Source organism: Lygodium microphyllum, chromosome 17 (assembly GCF_053477565.2).
Source record: "Lygodium microphyllum isolate KBCC chromosome 17, Lygodium_microphyllum_v1.1.10, whole genome shotgun sequence".
In the NCBI taxonomy this organism is placed as follows: domain Eukaryota; kingdom Viridiplantae; phylum Streptophyta; class Polypodiopsida; order Schizaeales; family Lygodiaceae; genus Lygodium; species Lygodium microphyllum.
Genome location: NC_141151.1, coordinates 71,619,052 through 71,639,121, shown reverse-complemented (window position 1 = coordinate 71,639,121; position 20,070 = coordinate 71,619,052). Strand labels below are relative to the sequence as shown.

The 20,070-nt window shown below is 45.3% G+C and overlaps 1 protein-coding gene across 3 annotated transcripts in view; it reads left to right on the top strand.

The window, feature by feature from the left end:
• The window catches only part of LOC148022025 (Eukaryotic translation initiation factor eIF2A family protein), an 89,184-nt gene that overhangs the window by 29,629 nt on the left and 39,485 nt on the right, over positions 1–20,070 (top strand). For 2 of the 3 annotated variants that reach the window (XR_015694451.1, XM_087697626.1), the window contains exons 5-13: positions 8,692–8,926; positions 9,049–9,117; positions 9,214–9,315; positions 9,430–9,470; positions 9,549–9,682; positions 9,844–9,907; positions 10,014–10,119; positions 10,293–10,396; positions 10,579–10,676. Coding sequence is in view for 2 of the 3 variants with exons in the window: in XM_087697626.1 (XP_087553752.1) it covers positions 8,692–8,926; positions 9,049–9,117; positions 9,214–9,315; positions 9,430–9,470; positions 9,549–9,682; positions 9,844–9,907; positions 10,014–10,119; positions 10,293–10,396; positions 10,579–10,676 (953 nt within the window). In the remaining variant the exon portion in view is untranslated. The remainder of the gene's footprint in view (positions 1–8,691; positions 8,927–9,048; positions 9,118–9,213; positions 9,316–9,429; positions 9,471–9,548; positions 9,683–9,843; positions 9,908–10,013; positions 10,120–10,292; positions 10,397–10,578; positions 10,677–20,070) is intronic. The other variant, XM_087697625.1, reaches the window with a different exon arrangement.

The window sequence follows — 20,070 nt, the reverse complement described above, 5'->3', positions numbered from 1 at the left end:
CTCAAAGCCCAGTTACTTATCACAACTTTTGCTTTTGACACCCGCTGCTTTCTAGGGTCCTTGGCCTATTACAATGAAATATCTACCATGTGCATCACATGTGCTAAACAACCTTGCACATTTGATTAACTTAATCAAATGCTATCAGCAAGATTAAAAGCATCTTAAAATTTCATGTCCCTGTGACAGACCTCCCCCTTGAAATCCGTGCAATCGTTCTACATTGCATTGCATTGTGCCAAAAGAAAAGCATATTGTACTAGAATTTCCATAAGGCATTAGCCAATATTGTCCAACCATGCCATATACCCCAAACCTGTTGAAAATTTCCAGCTAGCATATATATAACATAAAACTGAAAATAAGTCTAGAAATGTTGTTGGAAACCCATTGGATACATCTATAACTCATGTTTCTCAACTGTTCTGACTCCAAAACCATAGTAAAGCATATTTTTAGCATAATGCTCTAACTTAAAGGCATCTCGGTAAAGTTGCAACAACTGAGAATGGTCTGTGAAGTCATCCTCTTGCATCCACTTTGCATCTATTTGTGAAACAATGCTAAAGCTTCACCAAGGAGCATATGGAAACTTTTACCTCTAACTTTACTTGCCTCGAAACCTCCACTAGGTTGTAGGCCTTTCTTTCCCTTAAGCATTGCAACGATTTATACTTTCGCATTGCTGCAATTCCAACTTAACGAACATGCAATATCGCATCTAGTTGACTAGCCTCTCATGTGTACTTGACATGCTAGGAGCATGAGATGAATCAGAAAACATTCTTGTTTGCATGACTTTACTTGTCTCGAAACCTCCACTAGGTTATAGGCCTTTTTTTCCCTTAGGCATTGCAATGATTTATACTTTAGCATTGCTGCAATTCCAACTTAACGAACATGCAATATCGCATCTAGTTGACTAGCCTCTCATGTGTACTTGACATGCTAGGAGCTTGAGATGAATCAGAAAACATTCTTGTTTGCATACTTTGGACTGTTGCAATGTGATTGTAAAGGAAATTTACATACTACCAGCCATACCAAGGTACATTTTCCCATATGTTGCATGCATTACTAGCTGCATTTTTTCTCATGACCAACACTATACGGAGCATTTGCATGACCAGCATTAATACCATGATTCCCAAACATAGTGGGCTGCATATACGCATTGCCAAACTTATCACTTTGTGCCCTAGCATCATGTCAATATTGTTATACATGGGGTTATGTATATTACTAGCCATACCCGGATACACTAGGCCTTGCACACCTCGCATTGGTTGCTGCATACCATAAGAAGTTGTGTCATATATCCTTGTATGCGGTTCCAAGCCCACCATAGCATGGAAACTAGTGCTACCACCAAAGTACCTTGGCTGCCCCATCATTACGTGCATGCCCTGCTATCCAAAAAGCATTGGATTGGCACTTCTAAGTTGGCCTTGCATATGCATCAATTGCCCCACTGGCACCATTTGCTTATGCTCCCTACCTACATTTGGAACATCATACTGTTGTATTGGCTCTTTCTTCAGTACATCTTGATGTCCCAAAGCTCCTTAATATGATTTTCTCTTGTTCCCTTTGCTGCCCTCCTTTAAGGGGTTCAAAAAGGCCATTGGTTGCTGCATACCATAAGGAGTTGTGTCATATATCCTTGTATGCAGTTCCAAGCCCACCATAGCATGGAAACTAGTGCCACCACCAAAGTACCTTGGCTGCCCCATCATTACGTGCATGCCCTGCTATCCAAAAAGCATTGGATTGGCACTTCTAAGTTGGCCTTGCATATGCATCAATTGCCCCACTGGCACCATTTGCTTATGCTCACTACCTTCATTTGGAACATCATACTGTTGTATTGGCTCTTTCTTCAGTACATCTTGATGTCCCAAAGCTCCTTAATATGATTTCCTCTTGTTCCCTTTGCTGCCCTTCTTTAAGGGGTTCAAAAAGGCCATGAACTGAGCAACATTTACCAATTGCATAAACATTTTAGCTGCTGTCCTTAGCTGATCTTAAATCGATAATCAAATTTCTCTTCCTCTTGTTGATCATCAGCTTCTAAAGGCTTAGAAGGATCCGCATTTTGATCTAAACCAACATTATGAGCTTGCTATCCATGTTGAGTGCCTTGTTCAAGATGATGCATTGCATTTTCGCCAACACTTTGTGAATTTTCAGATTGAGAGGCATCATCCCTGCTTGATCCCATCTCACTATTTGAAAACATTATTGCTGTAATGCTCAATTGAATACAATTTCAACACTAGAGCAAAGCTTCTGACCTTCAATTAGGTGCCTCGGGTCCACCAAGTCAAGGGAATTGATAGTATTTTGGCGATGGAACCATGAAACCAGTCTTCCTCCTTGGATAGGGTGGTAAAACCTGATTAGGGTCAAAATTGACCCCAATTGACCCCCAAAGCAAAGTTGGCATAACTTATCACAACTTTTGCCTTTGACGCCTACTCCATCCTCGGGTCCTTGGCCTGTTACCTTGAAATAACTGCCATGTGCATCACATGTGCTAAGCAACCTTTCACATTTGATTAATAACTTAATCAAATGTTATCGGCAAGATTAAAGCATCTTAAAATTTCACGTCCTTGTGACATTGGGATTGACATCTAGGTTCATGATGGGCTGCTATTTGACAAAGAGTTGGATTGGCTCCTAGTCTGAGCTCACATGAGGGGACACTTTGGCGGTTTGGGGAATCAATGGACCCATAGTTCAAAGGCATTTTCGACAAGATGGTCTTGTATGCTACTGCGAGACATTGTTGATAGACATGGAGAGCTATTTTGATTCTTCTTTGTTTTTAGGAGGTGGTACAATTGACATTGACATTAGGTTCTCTCCGAGGCACCTTGGTGGTGGCTTGCGTATCCATAACTTGGGTATCCATGGTTGTACTCTAGTGGACATTGTTGCATGTACTATGATGGAACATTATCATTGTATATTGTATTGTATTAGATCACCATTGATTTGACAGAGAGTATTAGTAGATATGTCAGTTCATGGCTGAGTTTGTGCATGTGATTCAGTGGGCTAGGGCACCAGGATATTATCTTGATTATTTAGGCATTTTATCTGGCTTGTTATGATGGTTATTTTTGCATTTTTATACTTGCCGACTTGCTACCATTTATGGCACTCTTTTGGCCTATTTATTTCAGACGACTCCTTCACACTTTATTCATCATTCATCTGTTATTCACAGGTCCTTGTTGGAGAGAGGAGCTGGTGCCAGTGCCTTCACAGCTAGTGATCCACATTGGTTCTGTACTGTCTCATGTCTTGGCATATGGATTCCATTTCTCGAGCATTCTTGTGAGTTCTCTTCTTTTGTAGTGTTCTTCTTGTCTTTGTGTCTTGTGTCCAGCAGTCTATTTCAACATATGTGTATGCTTCCATTGCTGCATCCACTTTTGATAGGATGCAGGCAGCAATGCCATGAGGGGCTCCATGTGTTGGAGCTGGTGATGGAACTGATGCATCAATGGTGGTGAGGCTGGCAGCACAACGGCTATGATACCACTATTGGATTGAAAGGACAGCTCAATAGACAATTGGTGGAGTGGAGAGTGAGAGAGACTAGACACACAAAGAGGGGTGCAAAAGTACCTTCACTCAAAATGAATCACAACAATAAGAATACAATGTACAACCCTAAGGTTATATAGACCTACACATTGAAGTATGTTCACATGAGGAAAAAACCCTTCCCATGCAAGAGGGTAAAAAGTGCTTGTGGATAGGGTGCATTCACACAGAACGACTTAGAGGAAAATATAAGGTGTATTTAACATAACTTGCACTTCACACGTGCACCTCACATGTGAACAACTTAAATATGCCAAAGCAATAAAATATTAATTCACGTCCTTGTGACAATATACATGTACAAGGTTTGAGGGTGCATGACTAAGAGCACATGTAAGTGATGTGTGACCAAGGGCTTAGGCCATTTAAAGTATGTGGCTTCAGCCAATTAATATGTGTGAGAAGGGGCAAGCTCGTGTGTAAGCCCATTTTATGGCTGGGAGGTGATTCTGATATCCATATATTTCTGTTTCTCTTTATGCTTGCATAGCTTGTGTGATGTCATGTGCATGCTGTAGATCTATGGTGGCATTTCAAATGTCCTTGGTGTTGGATGTGTTTTGCATGTGTAGATATTTGAGTGGATTTTTGTTGATTGCAGCGTGTCATGGATGGTGACTACACTTTGGTGTGTGTGGTTTCTGTTGAGTCTTGTGTACATCTTAGTATTCTGCAATTGAACGAGAGAGAGAGAGAGAGAGAGAGAGAGAGAGAGAGAGAGAGAGAGAGAGAGAGAGAGAGAGAGAGAGAGAGAGAGAGAGATCATCAGCCCGCCAGAAAAATGTATTCGGATCGTCTCAAGGGTCCACCTGCACAGCTGGCTTTTGATACCAGAGGCAACGTCATTACTCCGTGGGACCGTCGTTACCCACGTTCCAACCCCAAGCAAGCAGATATGCCGTCAACTTCCAAATCTGGTCCTCAGAACTCTTTTGCGGTGTTGGCAGATTTCTTGGACGAGGGAGTCCTCGACATTCTCGCCGACAAAGTCAAATCGAGGCAAACTGTGCCTCGTACCTAAGTGTGTTTTGTATACACATGAAAATAGCCACGTGGAACGTGCGAGGAATTTGTTCTCGTCACAAGCAACATGCCATGTGGACTGCATTGTATGAGAATCAGTGGGATGTCCTGTGTGCTGTTGAGCACAAGAGTCACAGTGACGCCGGTAAAGTGGTGGATTGTCATGGCTTTCGTTTGTTCTATGCAGGAAACAGGCCAGGCATTATTCGGGTGTGCTCATGATTGTACATGCCAAATATCAGCCTGTTCTTATTAAAAATGATGTTCATGGCCGCTTTTTGGTGGTTGAAATTTTATTCGAAGGGGAAATCCTATGGTTACTTGGCCTCTATGCTCCGAATGATTCGTTATCTCGCCGGGAGCTTTGGCAGACTTTGCAGACCTCCTTGTCACTTGGCAGACACGGCTTCTTCATGGGGGATTTCAATATGTGTGTTGATTCTTCCCAGTCTACATCGGAGCACTCGGTCATGGATGCACCGGAAAGTCGTATGTGGCACGACTTGGCTCTTGCTGTTCTTAAGCAAGATCTTTGGTCCTGGCTACACCCGTCTTCTCCAGGCTTTACTTTCCATTCGGCCCAGTATGCCACAACATGGTCGCGGTTGGACCGCATATATATCATGCATAATGATGATTTTCTGCCTGAGATGCTCGAAATAAAAGTGTTGCCGCAATATGTCTTGTCGGACCATTTCCCTCTGCAGTTCGAGTTGCTTGCACAACCCATTGCCCCCTTCAAGCAATTTCTGGAGAGACTCCCTTTGCGTTTCAACTCCTCTTACTTAAAGCATACAATTTTTCAGGGCTATATGCAGCAATTGCTTGACAGATTCTCCTTGGACTTTTCCTCTCAAGGCACTGCGTCATTTGACCGATTGCTCTCTAATGTGCAGCGGGTTGCTCGGCAATATGGGATCTATCATGCCTCTCTTTGTCGGCGCCGTAGACAGGCAGCAGAGGACCTGCTGCTTTTGGTTCGCTCCTTGCTGATGGACACTCCGGATGATGCATTTCTGCTTACACTGGCCTTGCGGGTGGCCGATCTTGTTAAAGAATTCCAATTAAAATCGTATCAGCAGGCCAAATTGCAACATCTAACAGAGACTTTGCAAGATAGTGCATGTCAGACCCATAAGTTCTTTCGAGCTCTCCATGCCTCTCCTGCTCGAGAGAATTTGACCAGACTCGAGGATGCACAAGGCCACCTTATCCTGGATCCACAGACTATTGTGCATATGTGCAGCAATTATTTTCGTGACCTTCTCGGTTCCGCTTCTCCTCCTTCAGCCCAAATTACTCAGGCCCGTTCGGTCTTCTATGACCTGGTCCGCAATCAGCTACCGCAGGACATGCAAGCTACTCTGGAGTCAGATATTGGTGAAGCAGAGGTTATGGATTTCTTGTTACACTTGCCCAAAGATAAAAGTCCGGGTTGGGATGGTCTCACCAATGAGTTCTTTGAAGCTTTTGCTACCCAACTGGCAAAACCTTTGCAGGCTCTGTTTCAGCAGGTGTGGGAAACAGGGATCATGCCTCCCTCATGGAAACAAGGACTTATTAAACTGCTTCCAAAAGTTCCTTCGCCATCTAAGTTGACACACTGGCGCCCCATTTCTTTGATGGGTTCCATGTACAAAATCTTTTCCAAAGTAATGGCGAATCGGCTCCATAAGCATCTCCCTGCCCTTGTACACCCTCTCCAGTACGGTTTCATTAAGGGCCGAAATATCCTACACAATGTTTTGAATGCCCAATTGGCCATTGATTATGCCCGGCATTCTAATCAGGAGGTGGTGTTGATTCAACTGGACCTGGAAAAGGCTTTTGACTATCTGGACTGGTCGTTTGTTGCTGACCTTATGTCCGCTATGGGCTTTGGTGCTCGGATGTCTCGTCTGATCTACACCATTACTGCTGCGGCGTCTTCGCGAGTCATGCTGAACGGAGGTGTTACTGAGCAATTTGTCCTTGCCCGTTCTGTCAGACAGGGGTGTCCTTTGAGCCCTTTATTCTTTGCCCTTGTGACACATCCAGTTCTTTCCATGTTATCACATATGGCCGCCTCTTCCCAGTTGGCCGGACTGTCGCTTCCTACAGGACACCATTTCATTAGCCAGTCCCTGGCGGATGATACTTTTATGATTTTGCGTGCGGACAAGGATAACCTTCGAAAAGCATTGGATGTTTGGGGTCTCTTTGGCCAGGCGTCAGGCCTTCGTATCAATCCGCTCAAATCAGCCATTCTAAGCTGCACGGAGTCGGATTTGCAGTCCTTGGACTGGCAGGGTCTGGTTGTTCCTCGAGGTTCCATTGTCAGGCATCTTGGATACCCATTGGGTGTTGATATTCCCCCAAAGCAGCTTCTGCAGTGGATTTCTCAGAAGATGGTGGCCAAGTTTATGTACTGGAAGTCTCAGGCCTGGCCTTTTCATGTTCGCCTCAAAGTCGCCCAGATAATTATGTTGCCAATGATCACATATTTCTTGCCATTGTTGCCCTGGACTCCTACGACTCTGAATGCTCTCACTCAGTCTATTCGCTTCATGCTTTGGAAGAAGGACTCATTGCATGCAGGCATTTCCTGGATCTCGTGGTCACATGCGTGCACCCCCAAAAGCATGGGTGGCGGAGCTATTTTAGATGCCCAAACTCACATGCAGGCACTCCGTTGGTCCCTTTTCCGCGCCATGTGCTCGGATGATCATCATCCGTGGGTCGCTATTGCCCGTTCTTTCCTTGAGGGTCATGGGCTTCGGCATGGCAATACTCGACTCAGGTGTTCTTGGTGGCACGTTCTTAACGCGGATTCACGGTTTTCCAGTTCTTCTTCATCGCTGCTTACTCATTTGGTGTGTTCTTGGAAACACGTCCTTCGAAAGGCTCAGTGGCACCCAACGGAGGATCGCCTGGCTACTAACTCTTTTCAATTGGAATTACTGGCGGTCTCACGTCTACTTTCGTGGGAAGGTAAACACGAGCTTAGACTGCAATTCAACCGGATGGCATGTTTGGGCTTGTCTTCAGTTGCGGATGCCACCCTTGCCAGGCGCAATGTGCTTATCTCGTTTCGTACTGCTAGGAGGATTTTCCGGATCCCTCGTGGATATAGGCCTTTATGGGAACAGCTCGTGACGGTGCTCCAGAGCAGAGAACCCTTTCCTGCTCTTGCTTTGGATCATCCCTGGCAGGATTGGGACCTACAAGGCCGGCTGCCTTTGAGCAAAGCTTCTGCTAATCAAGTATATCATCTCCTGATTAAAGATAATCAATGGCTAGTTACTAAAGCGAATGCTTTATGGGGATTGCGTAAATCCCGCTCGTGGTGGAGGGTCACTGTGATGGAGGGCTGGGTCAACAAGACACCCTTTAAATACAAAGTCTTTCTTTGGCGAGTGATAATTGGGGGTCTTCCGCTTGCTTCGGCTCTTTCCAAGCGCCGAATCTCCAATGGCACCTGTTTCTTTTGCACCACTACTATGGAATCCGCCCACCACCGATTTATTTCCTGCCCCGTCGCTAAGAAAGTCTGGTTACTTTTGTCGCCCGTTTGGCGAGGGGTGGTTGGCATCACACTGCGCCCCTTTGATTGGGTTTTGGGCCAGCCCAAATACCCTACTCCCGCACAGCCACATATGAAGCTCATGTATCACTTTCTTCGATACTGGGGCTGTTGGCATAACTGGACGATTCGGAATGCTTTTCTGTTTGACTCGGCCCATAATGTTCAGCGGCATATTGTGAGGCTTAAGGGCCTCTTGTATTGGCAGTTAGATCTTCTCCATCGTTCTGATTTGCTCTCTACAGAGGATTTCCGTCCTTGGCATATGGCAATTTCCTCCGCATCCTTGCCATGAAATTGTAACTTGTAGTACTTAGCACCTCTTCACATGATGACTTGTATTGTCGTCATGTATCTTGTAATCCAGTAATCTTGTATTTTTTTCGTAATTAATACAATTACCTTTTACGATAAAGAGAGAGAGAGAGAGAGAGAGAGAGAGAGAGAGAGAGAGAGAGAGAGAGAGAGAGAGATTTCTTTCATGGTAGGGTTCTCCAGCAAGTGTTCGCATTTATGAACGAGCTAAAGTCAGTCAAGGAGATGTGCTGGCACGCAAAAGCTTTTTCAAGTCTTCGAGCGTACGCTTGCTTTGGAATCGCGGTTCCAGTGGGCTTTTAGTCTTGGCACAATCTGATGTAGACAAGACTAACCAGAGTTATTATGGAGAGACACGCCTATATTTCCTTACAAGCAATGGAAGTCATGAGGGATCTGTTCCTTTAAGTAAGATTTTCTATCTAGTTCTCCTTAGCATGTTAAAAGATTTTCTATCTAGTTCTCCTTAACATGTTAAAAGTTGGAAGAGTTTTGGGAAGCTTAGCTGACAGGACAAGCTTATTTTACAGGTAAAGAAGGACCTGTTCATGATGTACAATGGTCTCCTTTGGGCACAGAGTTTTTGGTGGTGTATGGCTGTATCCAGAAAATTTTTCTTGTTCATGCTATGGAGTTTGTGTTTAAAGTTCAATCTTGTTCATATATGAGCACCAGAACTCCTTGACCTGACAAAGTCATGCCTGCATGTGCAACTCTGTTTGATGCCAAATGTAAAGTTCTCTTTCACTTCAAGAGTGGACCCTATAACACTGTTCGTTGGAATCCACATGGAAGATGTATCCTTTCCAAAAAAAAAGTTACGCTTCGAGTTGTGCCGTTTTTTTTTGCAAGTGTCCTTATTGAACAGGTGAAGTTTTTACTCCAATGTTCCTTAACATCCAATAATGAAGTCATATGCTTAGCTGGCTTTGGCAATCTTCCGGGAGATCTGGTGAGTTGGTCTTGCATTTGGCTAAGTAATTTGGCTGTTCCTTCTGTCTCATTTGTTCTCAATGATCTTTCTCTGTAGTCATTTTGGGATCGGACAACATTAAAATGTTTAGCAAACACCAAAGCAGAATGCTCAGTTACCAGTGAGTGGTCAGCTGATGGTCGATATTTTTTGACAGCAACAACAGCTCCTCGTTTGCAAGTAGATAATGGGTGGGCCACTTTACTTTTTAGACTCTTTTGCTTGATACCAATGTTTGTCTCTGCTTACAAGGATAAGAAGTGCTAGTGCTAGAGCAGTTTGCAGCTCCACAACTTATTGAACTCTTGCTTTGAGATAATTTCCTGTTGACTTAATTGCCAAACCTTTGCAGAATAAGGATATTCAAATATGATGGTTCCCTCTACTTTGAGAAGAAATATGACAAGTTATATCAGGTTGAAGTTTTCTGTCGGTGTAGCATGCATACATTTCAATTAATTTACAGATGCATGTCTGCAACTCCATTCTCTCAGTTTGATCTTTGTGCTGTGTGAGCTGCAGGGAGAGTGGAGGCCAGCCATTGGGGTCTATGAAGATAGGCCAGCTTCACCACGACTTGGAAATGTTTCAGGGGAGAATGTAAATGTTCTAACAAAAGCAGATAAAGGTATTGTACATGCCTTATGCCTGCTGCATAATTTACCTAGTTAAGCCTTTTTTGATTAAATGGCAACACTAGGGCTTACAGAATTAGTTAAATAGTCAAAGTGGTCTGGGGATTTCTAAAGAAGCTAGTTGTGTGTAAGAAAAGTGAGGGTCTGAGCTTCCAATTTCTTGCAGGTGCGAAGGGTTCAGGTTTATCAAACAAACCTGCAGTTGCTCCAATAAAGCCTATGGCATATCAAGCTCCACATGCAAAGGCAGCTGCTGCGGTCAGGGCTCAGGTTTGACTTGTTTTCCCTTTTTCCAGGTTGGGGATGTTTGAGCTTTGCAATTCTTTTCAGCTTGTTTGGATGTGTAAAATATTGAGAGGAGACATGGATGTAGGTAGGGGTTAACAGATATTTCACACTTGTTTTCTGGGTAAGAGCTACTGTGTTATTAATATGAGAAGCCCTCAATGCAGGTACAGGTGTGCACACATTTTTTAAGGAGAGATAAAATCACTGCTGTACTTAAAGCTAATTTTGAGTTGGGATGCGGGCATTGGGAGCCTCCAAGAAGGTAGTATTGGCAAATTGTGTTGTCTGAAGGGCCTAGTAGCATGTTTAAGCTAGGAGACAAGCAACATAATGGTGTTAGGCACAACCACACATTTTTTAAACTTTTGAGAGAACTCCTAAAAGAAAGTATAGAGATTGTTGAAGTGATCTCCTAAAGAAAGTATAAAGATCAACTAAAGAGTCACCAAAGATTGCGATGTTGTGGTTTTTCGAGATAGTCCAAAGTGCCTACCATGTGACCCAAATTTCCTATTCCATGTGGCTATGCCTCACAGTCACACTTGAGCAAAGCATACATGAGCTTGTATTGATGAATACAAGATCATTGGGTGGTGTGACTGTAAGAGCTCCAAAATTGCTTCAAAGAAGAGGAGCTAACAACTGGGCCAAAGTGTAAAGCATCACCACAATCAAATGAACTATGGTAAATGTTTTAGGCTGCAAGTTGGTCCCTCACTAAGCACTGCGTGTCAACATCATGGATCATGCACTCCAAGGTGCACCTCCTGTGAAGAAAACTGCTAGGGTTTGCACTGAGGACACACGAGTGTACGACCACAAGAGAAACATAAAGAGACAGACAGACACAGAGGGCAAAACTCAAACCCTAAATGCAAAACTCAAAACTCAAAACTCAAACCCTAAACGCAAAACACAGAAACTCAAACACAAACAGAAGAAGGGGGAGAGAGAACACAACTCTGAAGTGAATGAATGCTGTAAATGAATGTAAGAGTGTACAGTGTGCTCAAGGGCAGAGCAAGGTCGGAGTGTGACGTCCATCGGAGACAGATCCCAAGTTTGCGACCACCAGTCGGAGTGTAGGAGTGCTGAATAGTGAATGGCAGCAGGCTGGTCACCAAAATGCAGCACTCTGGGGGTTGGAAACTGGTAAACACAGCATTGTACCGCCAATCGGAGGCTGGAAACTGCGCACAGTTTGTTGTAAACAGCAGGCTGAAACAGTGTCTCATATGGCTGGCGATGATTGGATGATCAGATTGCAGCAGATGATGATGTTGTTAGCCTGCTCTTTTTCAGTCTCAGTCTGTCATCTCCTGGTTGTGAGCTCCTGTCAGAGTCTGACAGGAGACAGAGGAGCTCTGTCAGTGTGTTTTTATGGCTGCCTTAGTCAGCATGCAGCCTTGGGCATTTTACAGCCCAAACTGGGCTGTTTCTGGGCTGACTGCCCATTATTTTGGGCAGTCGGCCAGATCTGGCCATAGTCGGCCAGATCTGGCTGGTCGGCCAAATCTGGCCAGGTCGGCCAGTTTGGCTGGTCGGCCAGTTTGCTGGCCTGGGGGCTATTTATAGCAGCCCCCCCAGTCAGTCCAGCATTGTTCTCTGCAGGTACAGCACTGCTCCCTCCGTCTCCGTCTCCGGCATTGGTGCTGCCTCTGCTTCCAGTCTGTCCTGGTTCCCTCACTGACGCTCCGGGCTGCGTGCAGGGACTGTTCTGTCCATTCCAGTGTATTCAGCATTCATCTCAGTCAGTGCAGACTTTCTTCCTTCATTCTCTGCTTTCTCTCTCCTCTCCTCTGTGTTCGTGTTCTTCTTCCGCTGCGCACTCTCACATGGTATCATCGCCTGATTGAGAGTACGGAGGACGATCTTCAGGAGAGAAATACCTTACTGCTGCTGCCAACAGATCCACAGCAGCCAGGCGACTGCATCAGGAGGCTGTACAGCCTGCGTTTGCTGTCCACAGGGGCTGCCACGTCATCCAGCGACGCAGCAACCCTGCGTTTGCTGCCAGGCGACCTCTCCTGCTGCTGGGCGACCTCCCTACAGGCTGCGTTTTGCTGCTCTGCAGATCCAGGTGTTTGTAGGCACTCTCAGCCTGCATCTTGGTGGTTGGTGATCACATAGCTGGTCCTATTACGACAGCGGCACAACTTTCTTTGGTATTTTGCAGATTGGAAGATGTCTTACCAGTTTTCAGGCTTTGAAGACTCAGAGGATGAGCTTGTCTCTCATCATTCCTCTGAGCGGAGGCGGGACTATCGTGAAGTTCGACATCGGGAAGACCCTCCTCGCACTCGTCCTTCTTCAGTCCATGCATCTTAGAGGGTTCCATCTACTGCGAAGGTTTCTTCCGTGAAGACTGCATCAGATGTGCGGATGCCTTCCCTGATTCCCTCTATCCAGGTGCCGATTCTCCCTTCCTTTCCGAAGGAAGACAAGTTGGATGGTTCCAACTACTCCCTATGGTCATGCAAGGTGGCTTGCATCCTTGATACCTTTGACCTTTGGGAGCTTGTTTCTTCGCCCATCGACCGACCCCCCGTGGATTCGTCCGATGGCACCTCTATGGACTGTGCAGCCTTATGGGATAGGCTCAACTCACGAGCCCGTTCCTTTCTTTTTATGAGTCTCCATGATTCTGTTCTTGTACATGTTCACAGGTTATAGACCGCGGCGGAAGTATGGACAAAGCTTGCGTCTTTGTATCAGCACAAGACATTTGCCCACAAGATTTCCTTGGAGAAGAAGTTGCGGATGCTCAGTCTTGATGGCTCTTCTTCCATGAAGGAGCACATCACGAAGATGGAGGATATGCGAGGCGAGCTAGCCTCTCTTGGTCGTCTGATATCGTCTGAGGATATGGCGATGATTCTGTTAACTCAGCTGCCATCACCCCGTTATGATGTCTTCTACACCAGCCTCATCACTTCGAGGACCCGTGAGACTCTCATATGGGAGGAACTTTCCCCGCTTGTCTTGGAGCAAAGGTTCGCGGTGTTCGAGCTGATCACGGTGGAGAGTTTACTTCTCATCTTTTCTCTCAGTTTTGCAGGGATCATGGTATTCGGGTGGAGTATTCCCATCCGAACACACCATCAGAGAATGGTGTGGTGGAGCGTGCGAATCGGACCATGATTGAGATGGCCCGATCTATGCTGGAGCATAGGAGTCTTCCTCATTTCCTTTGGGGTAAGGCGGTGGCTACAGCGGTGCATATACGCAACCGCTCTCCGACTTCGGCGTTACAAGACATGACTCCGTATGAGGCTTTCTTTGGCAAGAAGCCTTCCGTGTCCCATTTTCGCATCTTTGGGTGCGATGCTTTTGTCCATGTGGACAAGAAGAAGAGGAAGACGAAGTTCGACTCTAAGTCGCGAAAGCTTGTCTTCGTTGGTTATAGCACGACCACGAAGGGATATCGGCTCTATGACCCGACGACACGGACGGTTGAGGTGAGCAGGGATGTGATCTTTGATGAGGCTTCTGCCTCTGAGGATCCGATTGATGGTTCTCTTACCGATGTTTCTTTATCATTGACGGACCACCACCCCCCCCCCCCCCCCCCCCACCTTCTCTCCCTTCAGTTCCTTCCAGGATGCCTCTTAGCACCCCCCCTGTTCCTCCTCCTTCGGCTTCCCTTTCCCCCTTGGTGGATGTGCCTTCGTCTACTACGAGCTCTTCTACCGCCACTTCGGGATCTTCACGAGATATAGAGCCTTCTTCAGATGCGGAGGATCTACCTTCACTCGGTGAGGGGGAGTCCCTCTCCGATTTGGGTGCTTTACAGGTTCCGGAGGCCCCCCGGTCTCCCTCACAGCCCGCAGGAGTCTCTCAGGATTCCTTTATGGTATCGCCGGCTCATGCAGGATTCAGGTGTTACTCACTTTCCTGCTTCTTCTACAGGTCCACGACGATCAGCCCGTTTACAGGCCCAGCGGGACAGTTCCCTATGTGTGAACTATGCTCTTATGTCACAGATTCTTCAGGATTCCGAGCCTTCCACAGTGGAGGAGGCTCTTGCACAGGATATTTGGAGACAGGCTATGCAGGCCGAGCTCGATTCCATCGAGCGAAACCATACGTGGGAGCTTGTACCGCGTCCCGCGAAACGGAAGGTGATTGGTGTGAAATGGGTCTTTAAGACCAAATATCTTGCAGATGGCTCCTTGGACAAGCATAAGGCTAGGCTTGTCGCCAAGGGTTTTGCTCAGCGTGCAGGGTTGGATTACTTTGAGACTTTTGCTCCTACAGCCACGATGTCCACCATCCGAGTTCTTTTGGCTCTTGCTGCTCACCACCGTTGGCCTGTCTATCAGATGGACGTCAAGTCTGCTTTTCTGAATGGCGTTCTTGAGGAGGAGATTTATGTTTCACAGTCTTCTGGTTTTCTTGTGCAGGGGAAGGAGGATCATGTCTACAGGCTGCGGAAGGCTCTTTATGGCCTCAAGCAGGCTCCTCGTGCTTGGTACCAGCGGATTGACCGCTTCTTTCTACAGAGTGGCTTTGCGCGCTCCGCTTATGATCCCAACCTCTACTTCCGGGTTGTGGATTCTCTTTCAGTGTTCCTCATTTTGTATGTGGATGATCTTATCATTACAGGGAGCGACACTCAGCAGGTGGAGCATACATGGTCCATTTTACAGCAGGAGTTTGACATGACGGATCTAGGGATCCTTCACTTCTTTCTAGGTCTAGAGATCTATCAGATTGCACAGGGCATTTTTATCTTGCAGCACAGGTACATCTCCGAGCTTCTTTCGAAGTTTGATATGGCTGATTGTCGGCCTATCTCATGCCCCATGGACCCTGAGTCCAAGCTTTTGACAGCTGGAGTTCCTCTTACTGATCCCACCCGTTACAGGTGCCTTGTCGGCTCTCTTATCTGGCTGCTTCACACTCGGCCGGATATCTCTTTTGCGGTGGCTTTATTGTCTTCTTTTATGCAGACTCCTACCCAGGATCACTGGCAGGCTGCCTTGCGGGTTCTTCGCTATTTACAGGGGACTCGATCCTTCGGGATCATGTATGGAGATGGGATTATTCTTTCTGGATGGAGTGATTCTGATTGGGCAGGTGATGTGGATTCGAGACGATCCACTACAGGTTATGCTTTCACCCTTGGTTCTGGTGCTGTCTCTTGGAGCAGCAAGAAGCAGCCTACTGTGGCACTTTCTTCTACCGAGGCTGAGTATCGGGCCCTATGTTCGACCGCTATGGAGGCAGTTTGGCTCCGTCGCTTACTCGCGGAGATTGGCTTTTCCCAGACCGGACCTATGGAGCTGCGCGTGGATAACCAGAGTGCTCTTGCTCTGGCCAAGAACCCGGTGTTTCATGCTCGTACGAAGCACATTGAGGTTCAGTATCACTATGTTCGAGAGCGGATCGTGGATTCGGAGTTGGTGGTGGTCTATTGTCCTACGGCGGCCAATGCAGGTGATCTCTTTACGAAGCCGTTGCCTCAGGCCTCTTTGCTTCATCACATGCGGTTCTTGGGTCTTTAGACCCTCCCAGGAGTTGAGAGGGGGTGTTAGCCTGCTCTTTTTCAGTCTCAGTCTGTCATCTCCTGGTTGTGAGCTCCTGTCAGAGTCTGACAGGAGACAGAGGAGCTCTATCAGTGTGTTTTTATGGCTGCTTTAGTCAGCATGCAGCCTTGGGCATTTTACAGCCCAAACTGGGCTGTTTCTGGGCTGACTGCCCATTATTTTGGGCAGTCGGCCAGATCTGGCTGGTCGGCCAGTTTGCTGGCCTGGGGGCTATTTATAGCAGCCCCCCCAGTCAGTCCAGCATTGTTCTCTGCAGGTACAGCACTGCTCCCTCCGTCTCCGTCTCCGGCATTGGTGCTGCCTCTGCTTCCAGTCTGTCCTGGTTCCCTCACTGACGCTCCGGGCTGCGTGCAGGGACTGTTCTGTCCATTCCAGTGTATTCAGCATTCATCTCAGTCAGTGCAGACTTTCTTCCTTCATTCTCTGCTTTCTCTCTCCTCTCCTCTGTGTTCGTGTTCTTCTTCCGTTGCGCACTCTCACAGATGTCGCTAGCATCTGACGTTAGCATGCATGAAGGCGCCAGTAGGAGGAGCAAACACGGATGGAGTGGCAGCAGTCTCGAGGGCTGGACAGCCACGTGGGAGGAGGCTGATGGCTGAAATCTACACTGGAGAGTGTGAAATCTACACAGACGGAATGATGGCTGAATGGGGGAAGCTTGTGTCTATTTATAGATGTGGAAGGGTGCCCCAAAAATTAGGGTTTCCATTGAACTCTCTTGAACCGCTCCTCGTTTTAAGGTTTTCATTGAACTCTCTTAAACCACTCCCCGTTTTAGCGTTTTTACTCTAAAAGAGCATTTTTTAGTGTGTTTTGGGGCTGTTTAAGAGGCTAATCAGCAGGTAATGCATATTTTAGCTCAACACCTCCAAGCATCACAAAACTCTGTGTCATTTTTTTGGGGTCAACAGGCTGTCCAATGTCCAAGATTCTATGGTAAAGTGTGCATTCCAATTTTGTTATTTCTTTAACTTTTATTGCAAATGGATGGAGTACAACAGAGATCCTCTGACTTCCTCTGCTAATCCAAGTGCCTCTACTATCAAAACTGACGAGCAAGACTCCAAACTAATTTGCCCCTTGATTTACTTGGAGATTGGCCTTCACCTTGCCCTTTGAAAGACAAATTCAGTCCCAATTCTGATTTTGGCTGGTTGGCCTTTTGAATCTCCCTAAAATTTCTCAATTTTAGCTGTTGGAATTCAAGTCCTAGACTCTCAATTTTAAGCCCCCATCTTGAAGTAGCTATGAAAACCCTAATTTCTGCTGTAAATTAGGGTTTACAGCAGAGATTGACTGAAATCTCTTCCTTTGATGGCTCAAATTGTTGGAAAATGTTGAGATAACTTGAGAGATGGCTTGGGGATGAGAGAAAATGGTGTAGAGAGAAATTTCAGAGTTTCATCACGATAAACATTGAAAAGCTACTACTGCCTTGCTCAAACAGCCATGGAAGTTGCCACCTACAGCTTAGGACCACCTAAAAGACTGTTGCCTCCTCCTAGATGCTGCCATTTGTACCAAAAGGACCTTGGGCTATTGTTACCTACTCCTAGAGAGCTCTAGACTGCTATTACATTTTGTAGGACTGAACCTTGGTGGCTGCAAATTACATTAGTAGCCTCTCCTTACTCTCTAACAGGCTCCTTCTCTCTCACAATGGCTGGAATAGACTTTCAGTAGCCCCTAAAAACCTTTTTACCACTTGCATGGGCAATTTTTACTAAGTGCCAGCCTTCTAATTCCATTTTTTAGCATTATCCAGCTTGTTAAATTAATTTTTAAAATATTAATTTAATAATTATTCTAGTGCTAAAAAAATTAGCTCCATCAATTAACAATTAAATTGGCTAGGCCAAATCATCTTCAAAGTATTTCCAAGCAGTTATTGACTCTTAGACTAGCATTAATTAACTGATTAATACCTAGTCTCTAATGTCATCGCTTATATTAGTGGCTAATAAATTGGTTAGGTCCAAATTTGACATCAAGTATCACCTAGTACTTGTCAGGCATAACTCACTATAACTTTTGTCTTTGACACTCATTGCATCCTCGGGGTCCTTAATCTATTATCATGAAATAATTACCATGTGCATCACGTGGTAAAGAACCTTGCACATTTGATTAATAACTTAATCAAATGTTATTGGCAAGATTAAAGCATCTTAAATTTTCACATCCTCGTGAGATCTCACCACGAGAGTATGCTATAAACCCATGAATGGATTTTTTGTGACTGTTGCTCATTCCGCAATTAATGTTAGTCCATGGCATGCCCATATTTTCTTTGTGATCTTTGTAGCTTGCTTAACTTCGTGTCTTTCCCTCTCCAATAGAGTAGTATGCAAGGTTTGTGATTTTGACCTTATTGTACATATCACCTTTGGCAACCTTCTTTAGCATTGTCTTGCAAAATATCAACCTAATTGTATACATCATCCCATATGTATGCAATAAGTTATGAAACTAATATGTGAATATTGCATACAAAGATCAAGTCATTAGAAATTCGATCCATTAATATGTGAATAAGATCTCGTAGTATGGAAGGCAATGCAATCAATATATAAGTAGTAAGTAATAGTGATGTTGGTCTCCTTCTCCTTTTGTGGATCCCAAGACGTGTCAAGGGTATCTTGGCATCATATGTAACGTGTAGTAGAAATAGATGACGGGGCACCAAGTTTGAATGTGCTCTAGACATGGGCGGATGAGGGTGTAGGTGTGATTGATCTCAACGTGGATGCCGTTGAGCTAAGAAATGCCATTAGCCACTTAAACAACCTGAAAATAGCTTATTTAATGCCTATGTTAGTCTTATTTTACTTAAAACCCTAAAATGGGGTGCGGTTCGAGAGAGTTAAGTGGGGGCCCCCAAACTTTCTATAAATAGGCAGTCTACCCTCCACTCTTCCAATCTCGTTTTTGTAGATTTTAGGTCTTTCGGCTTGCTGTCCACACCTCGGATACGGAGGACATTGTGGTCCAAGATGGCCATTGCTGTCTACAACAGTCTGGTGTCTGTTTCTAGCCTACCACATATTGTTCGGAGCTGATTTCAGCCTGCCAACCGTTGTCACTATTTTTTCCTGCTGTTGCCAGCTTCCCACATTATCAACCAGCATGCGTTTGCTATCTGGAGCTGTCGCCTACACAGTTTTCTCTCTTCTTAGCTGTCGCTTTCTCTTGTAGGTTGTCGCCCAGCCTTTGTTGGCTGCTTTTGACAGTTTTCTCTTTCCTGAAGTTGTCGCCCATCCTAAACAGGCTGCGTTTTGCTGTTTTCTCTCTCCTCACCTGCGTTTAGTCTTTCTCTCTCTTGCATTGCCGTCTGCATTGGATCCAACCTTCCTTGGCTGTGTTTGCTGGTGTTCGATATTCGGAGGTTGCCTTGCTACATTTTGGTGTCCGTTTGGAATACGACACACTCTCCAGCTCATTACCCTTGCCCTAATCCTTGAGATACAGGAGTTTGTGGTTCAATATTCACTCTCTGCATAGTGTGTTTACTGCATGAGCATTGTATAGTCAGCAGTCATTCATTTCATTATTATCTGTGTTCATTGTCTTTGAGTTACCTTAACCCTAACTGTGTTTTGTGTTATTAGTTTGTGCTTTGTCGTACGATTGGTATTGTGCTTTTGTGTTTAGAGCATCTTGTCACAGATGCATCTGTTGCTGCTGGTCATGGAAAATGTGTGTTAGGATCAATGGCCACATGTCACCTCGATTGAGCCTAGGCATCTTGGTTTGTTGCACACATTGTGAGGATTTTTTTGGAAATACCCTATTGGCACCTATCGACAATAACTTTTGCCAATAGCCTCCATTGCCCAAGCAAAAATTATTTGTCTCTGCGATACACATTTAATTCAATCTCACATGTGCACAATTTAAGTGTCCAAAGAGCATTAAGTTAAATATTCACATCTTCGTGACAAACGATGCATGATACATTAAACCAATCAGTGCTACAAATAAATACACACAATTGAAAAGTCTTAAGGATTAAAGACTTAAGAGTCATAACCAATAATATATGAAAGTGCTAATGCCCAGGTGGCAAGGTCAACAATACATATAAAATATAAAGTCAAATCTCAAAAC